Raw genomic sequence first — 19,484 nt, 5'->3', positions numbered from 1 at the left:
GGGATGGCTTGATGGATCCAGGCACTGTCCAGCTGGGCCACTATTTCTAGGTCCACGTTTAAGTTCTGAGGTCTTCTTGGCCGTGGATTTGAAAAGCTGTGGCTGAAAGAAGCGAAGTTGTTGAATCGCGCCTCTGAATGCTAATGTCGTTCTTGGAAAAACCTTAGGAACGTGGTGGGTCTTGGATTCTGAGCCAGTCCTGTAATTGGTCTCTAAGAGATCCCCAGACTCATAACAGGAATGTTTCTGCACTTTCCCATCGTTGCTCTGGGCAGGTGCTGTTTGTCACTGTGCACCTTCGCAGGTAATTTTATGAGGAGGAGAGAAGCTAGGTCTCCTGAGGGCCTTGACAGTGGCAGAGCCTGGAGAAAAGCATCCAGGCTTGGAGGCCGATGGTACATGGGGCCAGCGAAGCCACAGAGGGCCGCGAGCCAGCCTCTTTGGCACCGCATCGCCGGCGGGCTTGGCGGCCCTGCTGCCCGCAAACTCTCCCTGTCCTGCTTGGCTGGTTGCTATTCTAGACGCCCACTCGTTCTCACCAACACACAAAGGCTGCCATTCTTTCTGAGACCTGGCCTCCCAACCCAAATGTAATAACTTGACAGAGTTTGCCAAGTTCATCCAAGTAAAATGCCATTAGTTTATAATAAAGTATCTAGCACTGGGAGGACCTATAACAATTTAACCAAATTGATAGTACAACTTAGAGAAGCCATTAAAACAGGAAGAATACATTTCTCCCCACTCCAGGCGTAAAATCTCTGCTTTCCCATGATTATATTGTTTCCATGACAATTAGCCAACTTTGATTATCTGTAGGGAACCTCTTTGTAAATAAAAAAGTAAAAGTGAGGAGAAAGGGGACCATCCCATTAATGACCCAATGCGCAGCTTTCTAACTGGGGTTTTTAAAGGGCCACTGGGTTTCAAGACCTGCCGTTTCGGAAGTGCAAAGTTGTGTATACCTCATGCCAAAAGTATTCCTTTTTCAATTTGGTGGAAAATTCAGCCACATCTTCCCCTCCTGGTCCCTAAGTCCAGAGCTGCTATTATGGAGACTTGAAATTAAAATGTAGATCTCAAAGCAGCATTCGTGGACAGAGTATCACCATATCATTCTACTGAGAGGAAACTGAGGCTCTGAGAGGACCGATGAGCAGAGTAATGCTGTTCCCCACATCATGGCTTCCCTGGCTGGAAGCCAGGTCTCCTCAGATGCGGTCAGTAACAGGACTTCCACTCTGCTCTGTGGGCTGTGCCCTGGGTGGGCTCAGTCCCCGGTTCTCAGACCTCACGCACCCACAGAATCACACTGGAGCTTCCTTTTCTTTTGTATTCTTTGTTATCAGTTATATTATTAAATTACATTTTCATTTAAAAAAATTCAAACAGAGGAGAGAGAGCTGAAGTCCCCTCATGACTGACTGGCCCCCCTCCTGCCCCACCTCCCAGCCTTGTACTTTCTCCAGAGACACCACAGTTATCAGCATCCTGTATATCATTTCAGGCCTTTCTCTCTGCCTGAAAATAGACGTTTATTTGTACGTCTATTTAGATGTACAAATTAGATAACTATTTAGTATCTAATTAGATAACTATTATTAGTTATCTAATCCTTAACCATAAATGGGATCATGCTATATGCAATATTATCTTTCTGTAGCTTGCTTCTTTTACTTTGTGTCTGTGAGGTCTTTTTCTATGTCAAAAGACATGGATGATTTTCCTCATTGATGCAGAGTGGTCCATTGTACAAATGTGCCATAATTTATTGAGGATGTTAAGAAAATACTGCAGCAGAAGCTCCAGGGCTGAGGCCTAGGAATTTTTATCCTAAACTCCCCACAAGATCAGATGGTCAAGATCGGGAAGATGCGTGTCTAGAAGGATTTCCACTGTGGAGCTTTGGGACATGTCAGATTTCCTACTGACCCTGACAGACTTCTCCTGGTCCCCTCTAGAACTGCTCTTCGATTTGGCAATCGTGTGTTCATTTAGATCATGTCGATGCCCTCAGTGTGCCAGGCACTGTGCCATGTGCCAGCAATTCCCAGGTCACTCTACACTACATGATTGGGGAACAGTGTTGCATGAAGTCAGACAGACCGAGGCCGGACTCCCAGCCCCTCATTCACCAGCCGAGGGATGCCACTGGCCTCCTGACCTCGCTGGGGATGGGTTCCTCACTCCCATAACAGCAGGACACTGGACGGTGTCTCTTCCAACTGTCGTGAGGGCTACCCGGGAAAATTCATGTCAGGTGATTGGCCTAGTAAGGAACCCTCTTGCACTGTTGGTGGGAATGTAAATTGGTGCAGCCGCTATGGAGAACAGTATGGAGGCTCCTTAAAAAACTAAAAACAGAACTACCATATGATCCAACAATCCCACTTCTGAGCATATATTGAGAGAAAACCATAATTCGAAAAGACACACGCACCCCAATGTTCATTGCAGCACTATTTACAATAGCCAGGATATGGAAGCAGCCTCAGTGTCCATTGACAGACGAATGGATAAAGAAGACGTGGTCTACATATGCAATGGAATATTACTCAGCCCTAAAAAAGAATGAAATAATGCCATTTGCAGCAACATGGATGGACCTAGAGATGATCATACTAAGTGAAGTAGGTCAGACAGAGAAAGGCAGATATCATATGATATCAATTATATGTGGAATCTAAAAAAGTAATGATACAAATGAACTTATTTGCAAAACAGAAAGACCCACAGACATAGAAATCAAACTTATGGTTACCAAAGGGGGAGGGGGGGAAGGGTAAATTAGGAGTTTGGGATTAACACATACACACTACTATATATAAAATAGATAACCAACAAGGACCTACTGTATAGCACAGGGAACTAGAATCAATACTTTGTAATTATCTATAAAGGAAAAGAATCTGAAAAATAATATATATGTATATGTATAACTGAATCACTGCTGTACACCTGAAACTAACATAACATTGTAAATCAGCTATATTTCAATAAAAAATAAATAGATAAAAATTTTTAAAAGGTAAATTCATAAAAAGATAACCTAGTGCCCTATAACCAAGACAATGTCACCTGCTAATATTGTCATCATCAATACTTGTATAGTTTGTAATTATTATTTTAAGAGGGCAACATGTTAAATTTTGTCAGGCTTTCAAACACGAGAGAAAATAAAACAAGAGATGTTAATCCAAGTGCCACGTGTACAGCACCCCAAAAGCTCAGGCTACAGTGTCTCCTCTGTGTCTGTGGATTCCAGCAGAAATCTTGTTTGGCATCAGTACATAAACAATTTCTGTAGGGAAGTAAGAAGAAAGGGCCCAGAAGAAGGGTCCCTCAGGCCCTGCTTGTGTCTTGGAAGCTGCTAATTTTACACCAGGACAAGAACATAATATCAATACATATGCCTGAGAGGTATTTGGAAACAGCTTCATTAGGAATGCAGTAGATAAAGAGGCAGACACACACATATTTTATGTGTGTGTCATTCCAGTACCATTCCTGCTACTTCCATTGATTCGCTGCTCCTTTTCTAAGTCATAGGGAGACAAAAATAGAGTGGCGAAAAGGTATTAGGTATTTGGTAAAAGGTAAGTTTACACTCAGAGTGGCAAAGCATAGGTCTAGAATCTCTCATTTTACAAGCAAGTGGTTAATTATCGTAGAAGATGGAGAGACAAGAAAAGTAACTTCTTGATTAAACACCCGGCCTCTCCAGCTTTGCCCTGGGTGGGGCTCCGTCTGCTGCGTGGCCCCTGCCTGGGCAGTCCCATCTGGAGATGCTCAGGGGAGCCCCGGGTCTTGGGGTCTCACAGATGCGAGGTGGCCCATATGCAGCTGATCATCCCTTTGAAATGGAAGAGCCTGCTGACAAGAGAGGACACAGATCCACAGCAGACACACGCTATCTCGCTACCATTCAGAATGTTTTCTGAATCTGTTTCAGAATCTATAATAACTTGCCGGAAGTTAGAAAGAAAAAAGAAGAACAAAAGAAAAGGGTGATCTTACAGAGTAACAGACTCCGGGCCGAAGTCTTCAAAAAGGTAATGGCCCGGCCGCCAGCAGGTGTGACGTGTGTGTGGTGCCCAGATGCTGACTCTGAACTTGACTTCTTTGTCTCTAATTCCCTAGCAATTACTGGACCAGCTCCTTCAAAGGAACGCAGTCTAACCACAGGCTGCCCTGCTGACCCTCTACCTGGACCTGGGATGACTTCAAACGCTGGATAAGCCATTAAACTTAGCATTATCTTCATGACGTGAAATACTTATTTTACTTTTGATTTTTTTTTTTTCATAAAGGAAAGCATAGCTTCCTGAATTGCTGACCCAAACCAAGCAGAAACAAAAACCCTTGAGGAAATGGATCATCAGACCGCAGTGGGGTAATCAACTCAACTGAACCCACTCGATACGGTCCCTTCATTTGTTTTTTTACTTCTGAATTTTATCTTTTGCTTCTGGTTTTTCCCCCTACCATTTCCACTCAGGCAGAAAGGTCTTCTATGCTCAAGTGGGCTTAGATCCCTGGGAGCTGGGTTTTTTTTTTTTCATCAAATTTCTAGGACCTAAAATACATCACTTTCAAAATACCAATCTCAACTTCTGCCAGTTCTGCAAACCCCAAATTTGGGGATATCACACAGTGTGTTTGCAACCTCTCTGGGTGTGTGTGCCATGAAATACTGAAGGCAAACTTTGGAACTAGGCGGGCGCTCTGCAGGGGCTGGGGACGAGTGACCTGTTTCTTGGTGACCTGGGGTGATCAAAGCGGCCCTCACTACTCCCACCCTACTCCCAGGACCTGCCTTTGTTTAGCAAAAGAGCCTATTTCCATGGAAGCCATGAGGGCAGAATTGGCTGAAAAAAGTTGTAGGTAACTTCAGTGTTTTCTGTAAACCCTCCAGCCCCCAAAAAGAGCTGTGTTGCTGAAAATGGCTTGATGGCTCCAACTCTAACGTTTGTTCCTCCAAACAATTACAATGTCCATTATTTATAAATGTGTGTTTGGGGAGTGAAGAGCAATAGCTTTATCAAAAATGGAAATAAATGCAATTATTACAAAAATTAAAGTATTGCTCTTTTCCGTGTTCTGTGTTATGAACAAAGCAGCCAGTACAGATGGTGCTCAGAGAGAAATGCCACCAAGGTCCAGTGGGGACCTCTGACCTGCGCCTGTGCCACCACCTTCTGACCATCACAGCCCCCAGGTCAGGGCCCTTGTTCTTCCCGATGCCTGGGGAGAAGGTTTTCCCCAGAGAGCTGGTGTGAGAGGTGTCGGGATGTTGTTGAGAGCAAGGTTAGGATTCTGAAGTCCCCACATCTCACTAGGAATCTCCCCGGGGATGAGAAGGCGGTTTAGGGGATTAGGCAGGAGCCCTGGTGACACTTCTGTCCCTTTCCCTCCTCCCACGGCTGCATGCACCATCCCCTCTTCCTGGAATGCCTTTCCTCTGCGTATCTGCTGGAAAACTATTTGAAAGCTCAGCCTGAGTTCTCTCCTGTCACGTCTCCTCTGCCCTGCCCTCGGTATGGATGGGCACTTCACTCTGGGTGCACGTGGCATCAGAACCTTTGCCGTGTTGCCCAGCAAGATGGTCTGACCATATGCCACCATGAGTGGAGACTCTGGATTCACGTCTTGGCTGCACTGCGCCCTGGTCTGTGGCTGTAGGCAAGTGTATCAGTCTGGACCCCCTCAGGAGAGAGGAACCTCGCAGCGACGTGAACAGGGAAGTTTAATGTACGTAGTTATAAACCATAAGAGAGGATTGGAGTGATGCGGGATTGGCTACCGAGCAGTAAAGAGAACTCAAAAGAATACAGGTGGGAATAGCAGTTAAAGGAGCAGTGCTGCCCTGAGGACAAGTACTCCCCAGGCTCCTGGGCGAAGATCTAGATATTGTTGGAAACTGTCTCCTTGGAGGCGCTCTGCTACACCGCCTGAGGGAGGTGCTGGGGTAGGCAGCTGGCCACCGAGTGCCGCCAGTAGCTTGACCTGCAGGAACCGGGTGGGTGGATGGGGGGGTGCACGTTTGCAGGGACCTTGAGCCACTGTCCCTGGTGTGGGAACCATGCCCTTCTCCTCCTGCAGTGTCTTCCCCGCTCCCTCTACTGGCAAAGCATGGCAGTGTGCCAGCAGGTAGAGGGGAAACATTACAAGGGCCTGGATCCATTTTAACAGAGAAGGCAAAAAGGCTGCCTTTGGAGGTGTGGGATGATAAACTGACTGGTGTGGCCAGTTATTTAACCTTGCCTCAGTTTGCTTATCTATCAAATGGAGATAAGTTTGTTATAGGAATGGAATAAGCCAGTGTGAGTTGAGTGCTTAGAAGGGTACCTGGCCCAAAGCAAATAGCCTGAGTGTGTCCTGTCATAGGTACATTGATGTGGAAGTAGAGTGTCCTGATAAACCCTGAGCACAGAGCCAGCAGTTGTTCATTCTCATAACCCCTTAGCTTGGCACTGAGAAGATGCACCAAAAAGACGGTTGAATTTGTAGATGTTGCTACAGCAAAAATCAGTCGTACAAACTGGATGCTTTGCAAAGTGTTGTCTCTCAAGCTCTTCTCACTCTTAGAAACAATTTCAACAGCGTGGTTAGGCTTGCCCTTAAGCTTAATTCGGCTTTTGTGAAATTACTAGGCCTCTTCCGGATTTGTTTTTTCACCGAATCTGATATTAGTTTAGGGCAGTCTTTCTTGGGTAGCTGTCCTGCCACACCTTTTTCTTATTTTTCTTTAATATCTTCAGAGAGTTTCCAAAGCTTTCCCTAACCAATAATTTAAATTCAGGGCCCACCACTTCTAGACAGTTCAGTGACACTTTCTAAAAAGTGGATTTATGTGAGCTAACATCTAAATATCTCAGAATGCCTTGATGGAGCCAGCTTTCAACAATGTCCACGAAGGGCTTCCCCCCTCTTTGCAAACCTGATGCCAAGTGTTTAAATCAAAAGAATAAGTCAAAGCCCACCTGAGATTAAATGCCACTGAATAATGTATTTCTTAGGACAGTCTTAGCTAAGGTGCCTGAAGTAAGTAGTGGGTAGGAATATACGCTCTCTGGCTTGAGCCGGGCTTCCCTCTGGACAGCCAGCTCAGGACAAGGCTGCAAATTAAAGTTTTGGTTTCCGCTCGACTGATTTCTTCTCTATTATCGTAGTTGTTGTTTTTTCTGTTTTTGAATGCTGATGACTGAATTTCAGGTATCCAGCATTTCTTTTCTGTTATAATGAGGTTGTAACAGAAATATAATAATGTTATAATAAATATGGAAGTAAAGGTTTGAATCATAATAGCTGTCTCTATAGTTCTGTCAGGAATTGGTCACCCACGTGCTGGATTCTCTTATTAAAATCAGGCTTCGGGAAAGAGTAGGGTTTTGAAATTCTAAGTAGAATTTATCATTGTAACTTCAATAATCAAAAATCAAATTCTGTCCTAGAGCTGATTTCTTTTTTTTTTTTTTTTGCGGTACGCGGGCCTCTCACTGTTGTGGCCTCTCCCGTTGCGGAGCACAGGCTCCGGACGCGCAGGCTCAGCGGCCACGGCTCACGGGCCCAGCCGCTCCGCGGCATGTGGGATCTTCCCGGACCGGGGCACGAACCCGTGTCCCCTGCATCGGCAGGCGGACTCTCAACCGCTGCGCCACCAGGGAAGCCCATAGAGCTGATTTCTTTACCACTAAGTTTGTTTGGGTTCTGGCATGGAGCAATCCTTCAATGATAATGCGAGTAGCAGGAGTTAAAGTTTTGTAGCTGGTATTTGTGAGCTCGGACCAGGCAACATTTGGAATCATTTGAGATGGACAGACCAGACGGTCCCAGCACCAGCCTGCCTTCCCGTGGTCTCCATGACTTCACGTCGAAGGAGAAATGCCTATTTTGGTGATTTGTCCTCTCTGCCAGCTGGTAATGGAATAATGGGAAAACAATTGTCTGGGTTTTTTTTAGCCAGCGTCTATTGCCAATCCAACTTCCTGGAAGCTGTGTGCTCCCTGGGTGAGTCAGCAAATGCTTGCTCAGATGAAACAAGGCTCATTGAAAGAACTATTTGCGAAACAACCAATTGTTGAAGAGCGTTTGAAAATCCTATTCCCTCAGAAGTCCTCCCACGTCAGCACTTGTCGGTATAAAAGTTGCAGGCCATGGGCCTGGTCTCCAACCGTATCAAGTGGCCAACGGTCTGAGCATGAGGCAGATCAGATGCAGAACAAGAGGAAGGGGATGTGCGGCCACCTCGCCCCACTGGAGTGTCTCTGACAGCAGGGACAGGCGGGTTCTGGGTTAAGGAAGTAAGAACGTGATGGCAAAAACAAAAAGGATTCACTGTGGGTTTGTGTGAGAGTGTGGGCACGTGTATTAAAAGCAAAGGAAATGATCTGTGAAGTGATTAAAATGAGTCTATCAGCAGATGGTTCTCCGTTACAGAGTTCACTGGATTTGTACTTTCATCAATACTTGATAATGACCCACGAATGTCTAGCTAAATAGAAACCTTTTGGAATCGGCTGTCCCTGAGCTGAACGAGCCACCCCAAGGGCTGAAACACTTTGGAAGTCGCTCCAGCCTCCTCTGTCCCCCGTGGACACGATGTCTCCTACTTCTTTGGAGAGCAGGCTGTCAGAAACTTCCCTGAGAATCCACGGCCCGTCTCGCCACCGTCAGGCTGCTGGTCTGGGAGAGGCGGGCTCCTCCGCGCAGATGTTTTCCCCACTTGGAGCATAGTGACGATATTGGCACGTTGCCCCCCCAAATGGAGGGTTTCTTTCAAGTCCGTCGGCTGCCTCAGGCAGAGTTCTGATGCTGGGACCCCAAGAGACTGTCTGAGGTAGTTGTCTGGGGTGTGCGTAGGGCGGCAGGCGTTGAAATCCTTCCCGTTTCTCTTGCTTCTCTAAGAAGGTTTTCACATCCGCTTCAGGGCGGCTGCTGTTACCTGCCAGACTGCAGCCGGAAACGTGACTTCAAGCAGTGGTCTTTCTCTCAGATCTTCACACATCAGGACCTTGACAAAGGGGTCGGGGGTGGGGAGACTTGCCTTGCCTCTAGGACCTTCAGAAAGGCTGGCTTGTTCTTGTCAAAGCTTAAAAGGGAAGAGAAAGAAGTTTTGGGGTCTAACTTGCAGCTGGGGAAAAACAATTAAGGATTTCTTTAAATCTTTTGGATGAGACAACGCCCAGCGTGAAAGACATAGGAAAAATGTCCTGTGGATGACTTTCAGAGCATCCTCCCTTTGTGCAAATAGCTGAACTTTGCTGACATGCCTGAAATGGGGCAACAGCTGTAACTGACATCAGAGGAAAGATATTACAACCGTTACCCATGTTAACTGCATACAACGTGTGATATCTTTTCATCAGAGCCGACGGGGCCGCCTGCCTTACTTGCCCACTGATGTCAGCAAGAGGGAAATTATAAATCTTTTCACTGCTGCCTATTTATAAAGAAATAAACCCACACTGTGTGTTAAATCCACTGTGGTTCCTCGTGACTGTTGTTATTACACGGATACTGAAGGAATTAGCGATGATCCACTTAACGGTTATGTGTTGCCAAATGTGTGCTTACCATTAAAAGCTATTGAGCTCACGTACAGAATTTTTGTGTTTGTTTTTGTTTAAAAATATACCTGGAGGCTGCTTAGGCCAGATTTAATTATTATATGCTGACATAATTATAATTCCAAGTCTTTCTCTCTCAGTTGAAACGTTTATTAAATCAAAATGACAAAATAATCCAGGATATTTTTCTGGGTTTTTGGTAGCCCGTGACATTTCATTAGCAAGGCTAAGCCTACGTCTCTATGATGGATAAGAAAGATTTGTGCATGGATTAAACTGGGGTGTGTAGACATCAATATTTCTAGATGGTGAAATTGATTCTAATTGGTGATATATGCTTTTGCGGAATTCGTTTCAGATTGGGGTGTTTCAACCCTAATTCTCAATTAGCAGTCAAGCAAGATTCCTCTACCTCCCAGCCCCCGCCCCACACGAAGTGGTCTTGGATTGGTCAACAGTGAGCATCCTCCGAACAGAAAAGAGGAGAGCTTGAACAGAAAACTGCTGAACCCAGGATCCCATCCAAGTGTTTCTAAAAATGATAGCTTAGAATTTCTTTTTTTTTTTGAGTGTTAACCACGTGTCACACAGGGAGACATTTTCCCTCTATCCATCTTAGGTTCCCAGGGCTCTGTAACAAAAAACAGACTAAGAAGACCAAGACAAACAAGTTTATTAACATGTAGTCTCATATACACATGGGAAGAACTCAGGGGTGAGTAAAACAGAGTCTCAGATCTGCTTTCAGGTCCTCAGATAGCAATGGACCCGTTACTGACTGAATGTTTGTAACTCCACAAACTCACTTTGTGAAGCCTTCACTCCCTGTGGCTGTATTTGGAGATGGAGCATCTATAGAAATAATTAAGGCTAAGTGAGGTCACGCGAGGGTGGGGCCCTGATCCGGCAGGACTAGTGTCCTTATAAGAAGAGATGGCAGAGGGCTGGCACTCTGTGTCTCCGAGGGCACAAGGAAGAGGTCGTGTGAGCACACAACAAGAGAGCGGCCGCCTGCAAGCCAAGGGAAGAGACCTTGAAGTGAAATATACCTTGCCGGCACCTTGATCTTGGACTTCTCAGCCTCCAGAAATGTGACAGATTTACGTTAGAAAAGCCCCTCAGTATGTGGTATCTCATATGGCAGCCCGAGTAGACTAAGACAGGACCCTTGCTGTCCTCTGCATCCACGCTGTTCCTTGCCTGTTCTACCGGCATCTGCTATCCACGTCCATAGCAGGTGAGCTCTCTGAGCTTGAGCCGCGGGTTTGCCTCTTGGTGGGTGTCAAGCCAATAGGCACAACCAAGCCAAAGACTGGGAGAAGGAAGGATTTATTATTACTTGCAGCAAGTAAGGAGAACACTGGGGATCCTTCCTAAAGCAGAGTCTCCCAGAACAGCAAAATTGGGGAAGTTCTAAGCTAAAAGTATGTGCATATTCATGAGGGGGCTTGCGCAGAGGAGAATTCAGCCTAGAATTGGGGCAAAGGTCCACAGGGTCCAAGCTTTAGTTGACTGAAGTCAGGAGGGTCAACGTCATCATTCTGTCCTGGGGGCCTTTGTTCCCGCAGAACTCAAAGATATATTGTCATGTATATCCCTTGAGGAGGCCCAAGGACTCTGTTTTATCACTGCAGTCTTATTTGACTGACTTTTCTCCTGTTCAAGGGCAAGCCTTGCAGCCAGGCTGAGATCAAAAAATGGCTTAGGCCAAAATGAGTTCTTTTATGTCAAGAAAGCCATTCCTGCTTCTCTTTCTCCGGGGACCCCTAACCTATCTGCTTACACGGTGACTCCCCTAGACCCCCAGTCCCGGTGCTCTGCATCCCTTGTCTACAAGGGCACTTTGCTCTCACTGGCATAACTCCCTTGCTAGTTTGCCAATCAGTACCATTAGCTTCCCTGTCTACCCATGGAGCATACAGGAACTTCCCAACACCTTCCTGCATGCCCCATGGAAAGGTCTGGAAACACGCTGGAGAAACAAAGCCCTTCTTCTGTCCAAACTAGAGGAAGTGGATTTCTCCTCTATGTTGTATTCTAGATTTCCTCTGCCTCTGACATATAGTTAGATAATCTCCAAGATCAAGTCTCTTAGGTGGAGCCCTTGCCATGCTAATGAAACCCAAGGAATTCTGAAAATTACCGTCGCCTCCCCCACAGAGCTTGGCTTTCAAGACTGTTGTCTCATGAAATATATTGAGAGAGTGGGTTTCAGGGCTCAAGTTGCTCCAGGGTCTCTTTTTGTTTTCTGAGATGTCGCCATTCCTTTCTTTCCTGGGGGAAAAAAAAGTCTCAAGGCTAATGAACAGACACATTGACAAATCATGCACATTTCACGTGGGCGGGTAGGTGGGTAGGCTTCTGACTGGACCGGCTTCCTTTTAATAGGAGGTGGAGTGGTGGTCTGTGTGTGCATGAGTGTGGGCTAGAGGGCGGAGACAGTTTCTAAGTCAGATAAGAATGGACTGTTATGATGTTAAAATCACTCTTAAAAATCCCTAAGTGCTATCTGGAAGGCAGACGAACTTCTCTCCATGCTCTGAAACAGATCGATTGAGCACCAGCTAAAGAAACCGGCATGTTTAGGGGATGTGATACACACAAAAAGTTTCTTTTAAAATTACTACAATCCCACTCAGCACAGTGAGGCGAGACCAGAGATTCCCGCCTCCCGTCGGGTCCCCCAGCAGGGCAGAGGCCTGGGGCATCACCCCTTGCTGTTTAAATTGTTCCCCTCCCTCCTCTGAGCTGGCCTCTGAATTAAGAAAAGCCGGCGAGTGTGGTGTGACCCCCGGAATAATCTCCATTTTACATGAGGAAGTGGAGCAAGCGGGGGAGGACGGTGTAAGTGGCCCAGGTAATTTCATGTGGGTGGGTTGGGCTGAGTCCTGAACCACGCCAACTTCCCTCCAGAATGTTCGAGCTCTTCATGCTGACACCATGCTGCACGTGTGCACATGTGTCTAAGAATGAAAGGTGCAGACGTACTTTGGCATTTCACTAACATTTTAAGTAACATTACTGACAATGAAGAGACCAGGAGGAATAGATTATCCTTGACGATTTTAGGGTCCCTGGCTGGGCCGGAAAATTAAACTGACAAAGACAGATTAATAGGAGAAAGCAAATTTATTTCAGTTTTCCATGCCATGGGAGCCTTCATTAGGAAATGAACACTTGGAAGTACCTTCAAGATGACAGAGCGGTAAGACATGGAGATCACCTTCCTCCCCACAGATACATCAGAAATACATCTACATGTGGAACAACTCCTACAGAACTCCTACTGAACACTGGCAGAAGACCTCAGAGGTCCCATAAGGCAAGAAACTCCACATGTACCTGGGTAGGGCAAAAGAAAAAAGAAAACACAGAGACAAAAGAATAGGGATGGGACCTGCACCAGTGGGAGGGAGCTGTGAAGGAGGAAAAGTTTCCACACACTAGGAAGCCCCTTTGTGGGCGGAGACAGGGGGTGGGACGGGGGAGGAAACTTTGGAGCCACGGAGGACAGCGCAGCCACAGGGGTGCAGAGGGCAAAGTGGACAGATTCCTGCCAACCAGCACTCACCAGCCCCAGAGCCTTGTCTGCTCACCCGCCAGGGCGGGCGGTGGCTGGGAGCTGAGGCTCGGGCTTCAGAGGTTGGACCCCAGGGAGAGGACTGGGGTTGGCTGCGTGAACACGGCCTGAAGGGACTAGTGCACCACGGCTAGCCGGGAGGGAGTCTGAGCAAATGTCTGGACCTGCCTGAGGCAAGAGACCATTGTTTTGGGGAGCGCGAGGAGAGGGGATTCAGAGCACCGCCTAAATGAACTCCGGAGACAGGTGTGAGCCGCACCTATCAGCGCGGACCCCAGAGACGGGCATGAGACGCTAAGGCTGCTGCTGTGTGCGAGCACAGGCCACTGTCCACACCTCCCCTCCTGGGAGCCTGTGCAGCCTGCCACTGCCAGGGTCCCGTGATCCAGGGACAACTTCCCCGGGAGAACGCATGGCACGCCTCAGGCTGGTGCAACGTCACGCCGGCCTCTGCCGCCGCAGGCTCACCCTGCACTCCTCCCCCCGGCCTGAGGGAGCCAGAGCCCCCGAGTCAGCTGCTCCTATAACCCCGTCCTGTCTGAGTGAACAACAGACGCCCTCAGGCAACCTATGTGCAGAGGCGGGGCCAAATCCAAAGCTGAGCCTCAGAAGCTGTGCGAACAAAGAAGAGAAAGGGAAATCTCTCCCAGCAGCCTCAGGAGCAGCGGATTAAACCTCCACAATCAACTTGATGTACCTGCATCTCAGGAATACCTGAATAGACAACGAAACATCCCACAACTGAGGCGGTGGACTTTGGGAGCAACTGTAGACTTGGGGGTTTGCTTTCTGCATCTAATTTATTTCTGTTTTACGTTTATCTTAGTTTAGTATTTAGAGTTTATTATCACTGGTAGATTTGTTTATGGATTTGGTTGCTCTCTTCCTTTTTTTTAATATATATATATATATATTTTCCTTTTTCTCTTTTTGTGAATGTGTATGTGTATCCTTTGTGTGATTTTGTCTGTATAGCTTTGCTTTTACCATTTGTCCTATGATTCGGTCTGTCTGGATTTTTTTTTTTTTTTAGTATAGTTTTTAGCCCTTAATATCATTGGTGGATTTGTTTTTTGGCTTCCTTGCTCCCTTCTTTCTTTCTTTTTCTAAATTTTAAATGTTTTTTTATTTTGTATTTTAATAACATTATTTTATTTTACTTTTTTCTTTCTTTCTTTCATTTTTCTCCCTTTTCTTCTAAGCCAGGTGGCTGACAGGGTCTTGGTGCTCCGGCCAGGTATCAGGCCAGTGCCTCTGAAATGGGAGAGCCGAGTTCAGGACATTTGTCCACCAGAAACCTCCCAACTCCACGTAATATCAAAGGGCAAAAGCTCTCCCAGAGATCTCCACCTCAATGCTAAGACCCAGCTCCACTCAACGACCAGCAAACTACAGTGCTGCACACCCCATGCCAAACAACTAGCAAGACAGGAACACAACCACACCCATTAGCAGAGAGGCTGCCTAAAATCATAATAAGATCGCAGACACGCCAAAACACACCACCATACGCGTTCCTGCCCACCAGAAAGAAAAGATCCAGCCTTATCCACCAGAACACAGGCAACAGTCCCCTCCACAAGGAAGCCTACACAACCCACTAAAGCAAACCTAGCCACTGGGGGCAGACACCAAAAACAATGGGAACTACGAACCTACAGCCAGTGAAAAGGAGACCCCAAACACAGTAAGTTAAGACAAATGAAAAGACAGAGAAACACACAGCAGATGAAAGAGCAAGGTAAAAACCCACCAGACCAAACAAATGAAGAGGAAATAGGCAGTCTACCTGAAAAAGAATTCAGAGTAATGATAGTAAAGATGATCCAAAATCTTGGAAATAGAATGGAGAAAATACAAGAAACATTTAACAAGGAACCAAAAGAACTAAAGAGCAAACAAACAATGATGAACAACACAATAAATGAAATTAAAACTTCTCTAGAAGGAATCAAGAGCAGAATAACTGAGACAGAGGAATGGATAAGTGGCCTGGAAGGTAAAACAGTGGAAATAACTACCACAGAGCAGAATAAAGAAAAAAGAATGAAAAGAATTGAGGACAGTTTCAAAGACCTCTGGGACAACATTAAATGCACCAACATTCAAATTATAGGTGCCCCAGAAGAAGAAGAGAAAAAGAAAGGGACTGAGAAAATATTTGAAGAGATTATAGTTGAAAACTTCCCTAATACGGGAAAGGAAATAGTTAATCAAGTCCAGGAAGGACAGAGAGTCCCATACAGGATAAATCCAAGGAAAACAGGCCAAGACACATATTAATCAAACTAACAAATATTAAATTCAAAGAAAAATATTAAAAGCAGCAAGGGAAAAACAACAAATAACATACAAGGGAATCCCCATAAGGTTAACAGCTAATCTTTCAGCAGAAACTCTGCAAGTCAGAAGGGAGTGGCAGGACATACTTAAAGTGATGAAAGGGAAAAACCTATAACCAAGATTACTCTACCCAGGAAAGATCTCATTCAGATTCAATGGAGAAATTAAAATCTTTACAGACAAGCAAAAGCTAAGAGAATTCAGCAGCACCAAACCAGCTTTACAACAAATGCTAAAGGAACTTCTCTAGGCAGGAAACACAAGAGAAGGAAAAGACGTACAATAACAAACCCAAAACAATTAAGAAAATGGTAATAGGAACATACATATCAATAACTACCTTAAATGTAAATGGATTAAATGCTCCAACCAAAAGACGTAGACTGGCTGAATGGATACAAAAAAAGATGCATATATATGCTGTCTACAAGAGACCCACTTCAGGCCTAGGGACACAAACAGACTGAAAGTGAGGGGATGGGAAAGGATATTCCATGCAAATTGGAAATCAAAAGAAAGCTGGAGTAGCAATTCTCATATCAGACAAAATAGTCTTTAAAATAAAGACTATTACAAGAGACAAAGACAGACACTACATAATGATCAAGGCAGCAATCCAAGAAGAAGATATAACAGTTGTAAATATTTATGCACCCAACATAGGAGCACCTCAATACATAAGGCAAATACTAACAGCCATAAAAGGGGAAATCTACAGTAACACAATCATGGTAGGGGACTTTAACACTCCACTCTCACCAATGGACAGATCATCCAAAATGAAAATAAATAAGGAAACACAAGCTTTAAATGATACATTAAACAAGATGGACTGAATTGATATTTATAGGACATTCCATCCAAAAACAACAGAATACACTTTCTTCCCAAGTGCTCATGGAACATTCTCCAGGATAGATCGTATCTTGGGTCACAAAACAAGCCTTGGTAAATTTAAGAAATTTGAAATCATATCAAATGTCTTTTCCAAGCACAATGCTCTGAAACTATATATCAATTACAGGAAAAAAGTCTGTAAAATATACAAACACATGGAGGGAAACAGTACACTGCTAAATAACCAAGAGATCACTGAAGAAATCAAAAAGGAAATAAAAAATACCTAGAAACAAATGACAATGAAAACACGATGTTCCAAAACCTATGGGATGCAGCAAAAGCTGTTCTAAGGGGGAAGTTTATAATTCCTCTTACAAGATGTATAAGAAGTTGTACAATCCTACCTCAAGAAACAAGAGACATCTCAAATAAACAACCTAACCTTACACCTAAAGCAATTAGCGAAAGAAGAACAAAAGAACCCCAAAGTTAGCAGAAGGAAAGAAATCATAAAGGTCAGAACAGAAATAAATGAAAGAAACAAAACAATAGCAAACATCAATAAAACTGAAAGCTGGTTCTTTGAGAAGGTAAACAAAATTAATAAACCATTAGCCATCAAGGATAAAAGGGAGAAGACTCCAATCAATAGAATTAGAAATGAAAAAAGGAGAAGTAACGGGCTTCCCTGATGGTGCAGTGGTTAAGAATCACCTGCTGGGCTTCCCTGGTGGCGCAGTGGTTGAGAGTCCGCCTGCTGATGCAGGGAGCACGGGTTCGTGCCCCGGTCCGGGAAGATCCCACATGCCGTGGAGCAGCTGGGCCCGTAAGCCATGGCCGCTGAGCCTGCGCGTCTGGAGCCTGTGCTCTGCAACCGGAGAGACCACAGCAGTGAGAGCCCTGCATACTGCAAAAAAGAATCACCTGCCAACGCAGGCAGGGGACATGGGTTCGAGCCCTGGTCCAGGAAGATCCCACATGCCGCAGAGCAGCTAAGCCCATGCACCACAACTACCGAGCCTGTGCTCTAGAGCCCACATGCCACAACTATTGAGCGCATGTGCCACAACTACTGAAGCCTGTGTGCCTAGAGTCCGTGCTCCACAAGAGACACCACCGCAATGAGAAGTCTGTGCACTACAATGAAGAGTAGCCCCCGCTCGCCGCAACTAGAGAAAGCCTGTGCGCAACAACAAAGACCTAATGCAGCCAAAAGTAATAAATTAATAAAATAAATAATTTTTTTTAAAAAAGAAAGAAAAACGAAGTAACAACTGACACTGCAGAAATAAAAAGGATCATGAGAGATTACTACAAGCAACTATATGCCAATAAAATGGACAACCTGGAAGAAATGGACAAACTCTTAGAAAAGCACAAACTTCTCAGACTGAACCAGGAAGAAATACAAAGTATAAACAGAGCAATCACAAGCACTGAAATTGAGACTGTGATTAAAAATCTTCCAACAAACTGAAGTCCAGCACCAGATGGCTTCACAGGTGAATTCTATCAAACATTTAGAGAAGAGCTAACACCTTTCCTTCTCAAACTCTTCCAAAATATAGCAGAGGGAGGAACACTCCCAAACTCATTCTATGAGGCCACCATCACCTTGATACCAAAACCAGACAAGTATGTCACAAAGAAAGAAAACTACAGGCCAATATCACTGATGAACATAGATGCAAAAATCCTCTACAAAATACTAGCAAACAGAATCCAACAGTACATTTAAAGGATCATACACCATGATCAACTGGGGTTGAACCCAGGAATGCAAGGATTCTTCAATATATGCAAATCAAACAATGTGATACACTGTATCAACAAATTGAAGGAGAAAAACCATTGATCATCTCAATAGATACAGACAAAGCTTTTGACAAAATTCAATGCCCATTTATGATAAAAACCCTCCAGAGGATAGGCATACAGGGAACTTACCTCCACATAATAAAGGCCATATATGACGACCCCCCAGCCAACATCATTCTCAATGGTGAAAAACTGAAACCATTTCCTCTAAGATCAGGAAGAAGACACGGTTATCCACTCCCACCACTATTATTCAACATAGTTATGGAAGTTTTAGCCACAGCAATCAGAGAAAAAAAAGAAATAAATGGAATCCAAATAGGAACAGAAGAAGTAAAGCTGTCACTGTTTGCAGATGACATGATACTATACATAGAGAATCCTAAAGACTCTTCCAGAAAACTACTAGAGCTAATCAATGAATTTGGTAAAGTAGCAGGATACAAAATTAATGCACAGATATCTCTTGCATTCCTATACGAAATGCATGAAATGATGAAAAATCTGAAAGAGAAATTAAGGAAACACTCCCATTTACCACAGCAACAAAAAGAATAAAATTCCTCGGAATAAACCTATCTGAGGAGACAAAAGGCCTGTATGCAGAAAGCTATAAGACGCTGATGAAAGAAATTAAAGATGATGCAAACAGATGGAGAGATATACCATGTTCTTGGGTTGGAAGAATCAATATTGTGAAAATGACTATACTACCCAAAGCAATCTACAGATTCAGTGCAATCCCTATCAAACTACCAATGGCATTTTTCACAGAACTAGAACAAAAAAATTCACAATTTATATGGAAACACAAAAGATCCCAAATAGCCAAAGCAATCTTGAGAAGGAAAAATGGAGCTGGAGGAGTCAGGCTCCCAGACTTCAGACTGTACTACAAAGCTACAGTAATCAAGACAGTATGGTACTGGCACAGAAACAGAAATATAGATCAATGAACAGGATAGAAAGCCCAGAGATAAACCCACGCATATATGGTCACCTTACTTTTGATAAAGGAGACAAAAATATACAATGGAGAAAAGACAGCCTCTTAAATAACTGGTGCTGGGAAAACTGGACAGCTACATGTAAAAGAATGAAATTAGAACACTCCCTGACACCATACACAAAAATAAACTCAAAATGGATTAAAGACCTAAATGTAAGGCCAGACTATTTACAATAGCCAGGACATGGAAGCAACCTAAGTGTCCATCGACAGATGAATGGATAAAGAAGATGTGGCACATATATACAGTGGAATATTACTCAGCCATAAGAAGAAACGAAAATGAGTTATTTGTAGTGAGGTGGTTGGACCTAGAGTCTCTCAT

General features: G+C 44.6%; 1 protein-coding gene across 4 annotated transcripts in view; it reads left to right on the top strand.

Moving 5' to 3' along the window:
* Nucleotides 1–19,484, top strand: part of LOC114908456 (disintegrin and metalloproteinase domain-containing protein 12-like) — a 668,284-nt gene that overhangs the window by 224,158 nt on the left and 424,642 nt on the right. For 2 of the 4 annotated variants that reach the window (XM_029244625.1, XM_029244623.1), the window contains 2 exons: nt 3,953–4,052; nt 4,141–4,179. The exons of 1 other annotated variant lie outside the window; for it this stretch is intronic. In XM_029244625.1, coding sequence (XP_029100458.1) covers nt 3,953–4,052; nt 4,141–4,179 — 139 coding nt within the window. Of the gene's footprint in view, nt 1–3,952; nt 4,053–4,140; nt 4,280–19,484 lie in introns of those variants that run through there. One more of the 4 variants, XM_029244624.1, reaches the window with a different exon arrangement.

The sequence above is a fragment of the Monodon monoceros genome, unplaced genomic scaffold, assembly GCF_005190385.1.
Source record: "Monodon monoceros isolate NGI ecotype Baffin Bay Population unplaced genomic scaffold, NGI_Narwhal_1 Super_Scaffold_4, whole genome shotgun sequence".
NCBI classification, from domain to species: domain Eukaryota; kingdom Metazoa; phylum Chordata; class Mammalia; order Artiodactyla; family Monodontidae; genus Monodon; species Monodon monoceros.
This window is presented reverse-complemented; position numbering and strand designations above follow the sequence as displayed.